At 33.1% G+C, this 3,607-nt stretch overlaps 1 protein-coding gene across 1 annotated transcript; it reads left to right on the forward strand.

The window, feature by feature from the left end:
- The first annotated feature begins 400 nt into the window (after positions 1–400).
- Positions 401–2,214, forward strand: LOC106122361 (cytochrome P450 6B1-like). The gene is made up of 2 exons (XM_013318302.1): positions 401–1,761; positions 1,914–2,214. Exons 1-2 carry the CDS (start codon positions 429–431, stop codon positions 2,081–2,083), a joined length of 1,503 nt encoding a protein of 500 aa, XP_013173756.1. The 5' UTR covers positions 401–428; the 3' UTR covers positions 2,084–2,214.
- The last annotated feature ends 1,393 nt before the right edge of the window (positions 2,215–3,607 follow it).

Genomic DNA, 3,607 nt, shown 5'->3' on the forward strand with positions numbered 1-3,607 from the left:
AGAGCACCACCGGCTGCGGAGTCCCATGAATTAAACAACCAGTGGTCAGGGCTGCAGAGACAGGAACCTTCTCACGATGCGTGAGTTTCTAGGATAACTGCCTTTTGTATCGGGCCCTTTATCCAACTGTTTAGCGAGAGCTTCTTGATATGGCATTTATAATATTACTATGATGACAACCAGTTATTTTCCACGTATTATTACGTCGTTCAGATAACTATTAGGTTAATTGCGAGATTTGCATTTTATTCTTATTTATATTGTCGGATTTGAATTATACACGATAATCACAAGCGTGTTCCTTAGTAGTACATCCTTGCTTCAATAATAGTAATTAAGTAGCAACTGTTATTAAAAAAAAACTTGTTTTTATTGAACTGTACATTTACTTGTTGCGTGTCATTCAGTGAACTTGTGTGGTTGTAAACATGATTTTTATATTAGTGAGTGTTGCAATTTTGCTAATAATAATATACTTTTACTTCACCAGGACTTTTCATTACTGGATAAAAAGAAATGTTCCCGGACCAAAACCACTCCCGTTCTTCGGTAACCTTAAGGATTCTTTTTTAAGAAGAAAGTCTGTGATTATGGTTTATAGTAGCATTTATGAGGCATTTCCTAATGAAAAGGTCGTTGGAATTTTTAGAATGACAACGCCGTGTCTTTTGTTACGTGATCTGGATGTAATTAAGCATGTGATGATCAAAGACTTTGATTTGTTCGTGGATAGAGGAATCGAATTTAGTGATGAGGGTCTTGGTGTTAACCTTTTCCATGCCGATGGTGAAAGATGGAGAGTTTTAAGGAACCGTTTCACTCCCCTGTTTACTTCGGGAAAGCTTAAAAACATGTTGCGACTGATGACTGAATGTGGGGATAAATTTATTAATTATGTTGATAAAATTTCTCAAAAGCAACCAGAACAATCAATGCATCTTGTTTTTCAGCAGTACACAATAGCATCTATAGCAGCATGTGCTTTCGGTGTTGATTTAGATAAAGACATGGTAAAAACTTTGGATAGAATTGACAAATTAGTTTTTACTGTAAATTACGGCAACGAACTTGATATGATGTATCCGGGTATATTGAAAAAGTTTAATAGCTCACTCTTTCCTAAAGACGTAAGTACATTCTTCGATAACCTAACAAAAAGTGTTATTGGACAAAGAGAAGGAACGCCATCAAATAGAAAAGATTTCATCGATCTCATTTTAGAATTAAGACAACAGAAAACTATAGAAGGGGCAAAAAGAAATGAGGATGAAGATGTTAAAGCACTCGAACTCACAGACAGTATTATTGCAGCGCAGACATTTGTGTTTTATGTTGCTGGTTATGAAACTGGAGCATCAGTTCTTTCATATTTGTTCTACGAATTAGCAAAAAATCCTGACATACAAGACAAGCTAATTTCTGAAATTGACACCATTCTTAAACAATATAATGGCGATTTAAATTATGAATGTTTATGTAAAATGACATACTTATGTCAAGTATTAGATGAAACTTTAAGAAAATATCCGATGGGAGATCTTTTGCAACGCAACGCTAAAACTGACTACACAATCCCTGATACTAATGTTACTATTCGCAAAGGGCAAACAGTTATTGTATCAGCTTGGGGTGTTCACCACGATCCTAAACAATATCCAAATCCAGATATATTTGACCCGGAACGATTCAGTCCAGAAAATGTGAGCAAGAGGCATTCTTGCGCGTATCTGGCATTCGGAGTTGGTCCCAGGAATTGTTTAGGTTTGTAAATTTTGTAGGTTATTGCATGAAAAAATGTTTCTTTTATTGAATAACGCTATAACTTTTTAGTTATTTATTTTTTCTTGTCTGTTATAGTCCTGACTAACATCGTTATATGTTAGTGGCTTTAATTGTTAATTTTTCATTTTCAGGAATACGCTTTGCTAAATTGCAGTCTCAAGTATGCATCGTGAAGTTTTTATCAAGATTCCGTGTAGATATTTCAAAGAACACTCCGTTAGAATTTAAATATGATCCAATGCGTTTATTTGCGTTTCCTATAGGTGGTATTCATCTTAACATATTACGTAGAGAAGTTTAATGTTTTATTGAAACAATGACAATGAAATAGGTAATGATATTTCATTGATCACAACCTGTTTTTGTTTTTGTGGTAATACTAGCTGTCGTTCGCGCGGAAGAAAAAAATACTTAGAAGCCTATGTGTTCTTCCAGACAATGTTCTACATCTTATGTCGCGATCCATGCGGATTTTGGAGATACCTTCTAACAAACATCCACCCATACATCCAAACATTCGCATTTATAATATTAGTAAAATTCCATGCGAATATTTTTATGATTTACGATAAGAAAATAATATAATATTAAATTTAAAAAAATAAAAAAGGGTTCAGAATATTCAGTTTGATTGAAATGAAGTGAAAATAGATATTTTCTTTGATGAAATATCAAAAATCACGTATCTTTCCGTATAGGAAAAGATATAATGAAATCTGGACCCGTAACTTTCGGGTCGGCTCTGAAGGGATAAACATGAGACTACAATGCAATTTGACTCAATTGTATAGAAAATAAACTTAGCAAAATGTGATATATCCCACGGTAGCTAAAATAACGAACGTGGGAAAAATCATTTAGTTTTTTTAGGCCGTTTTCTAAAAAAAATCAAGATAATTTTAAGATACTAAATTTGATTACTAATTATGGTCCTGTATGTAGTCGACATCAAAAGTACTTGGAAAACTGCTATGGCTCTTAAACTTATTAAATATAGAGTTGTAACGTATGTATAAAAAACTAAATTAAAAATGTTGAACTGTATTCAAACTTTCGTGAGACATTATAATAAACTTATATAAAAACGGCTAAACACTCACGTATATTCGTCCGGTGGCGGCATTTCAATGAATGAGCGACGGGCCGCGTCCGCGAAATCATACCAGTCCCATTCACCCTGATGAAGGGCCCCCGATGGGCTCGAAACTAGTCGGTGCCGCCACCGAACGAATATACGTGAGTGTTTAGCCGTTTTTATATAGTATATAGTTTAAAGTTGAAATTATTTTTTCAAAAATAAAAATATAGTTTAGAATAGATGCCATTATAAAACTGTATTACTTTTAATGGAAATTATAGTTATAGAAGAGAATAAAATAATTATTTTGACTTACAAGATGGCTGCTGAGATAAAAATATAATCTATTTACAGTATTTTTTTTCGATTTTATCCATTTATATAAGAGATTGCATTCTTAAGACTTATTATAAATTAAAAAAACCATTAAGAAATAATTACTGTACTTCCATAATAAATTATCTCTCAATGGTTCACATTGTTCTTGGGTCTGATGCACGTGACTACATTTATTATTTATATTATATTACAAGATATAATAAACTAGCTGTCTCCCGCGACTCTGTTCGCGCAGTATTAATAAGTATGTGTTCTTCCAGACTATGTTTTACATCTGTGCCAAATTTAATTAAGATCCGTTGATCCGTTCCGGAGATACCTTCAAACAAACATCCATCTAAATATTCGTATTTATAATAATAGTAAGATTAGTAAGAAGTAAGATTGCTATTATGACTTGCGGTCGTC

This window comes from Papilio xuthus, unplaced genomic scaffold, assembly GCF_000836235.2.
Source record: "Papilio xuthus unplaced genomic scaffold, Pxut_1.1 DF826923.1, whole genome shotgun sequence".
NCBI classification, from domain to species: Eukaryota; Metazoa; Arthropoda; class Insecta; order Lepidoptera; family Papilionidae; genus Papilio; species Papilio xuthus.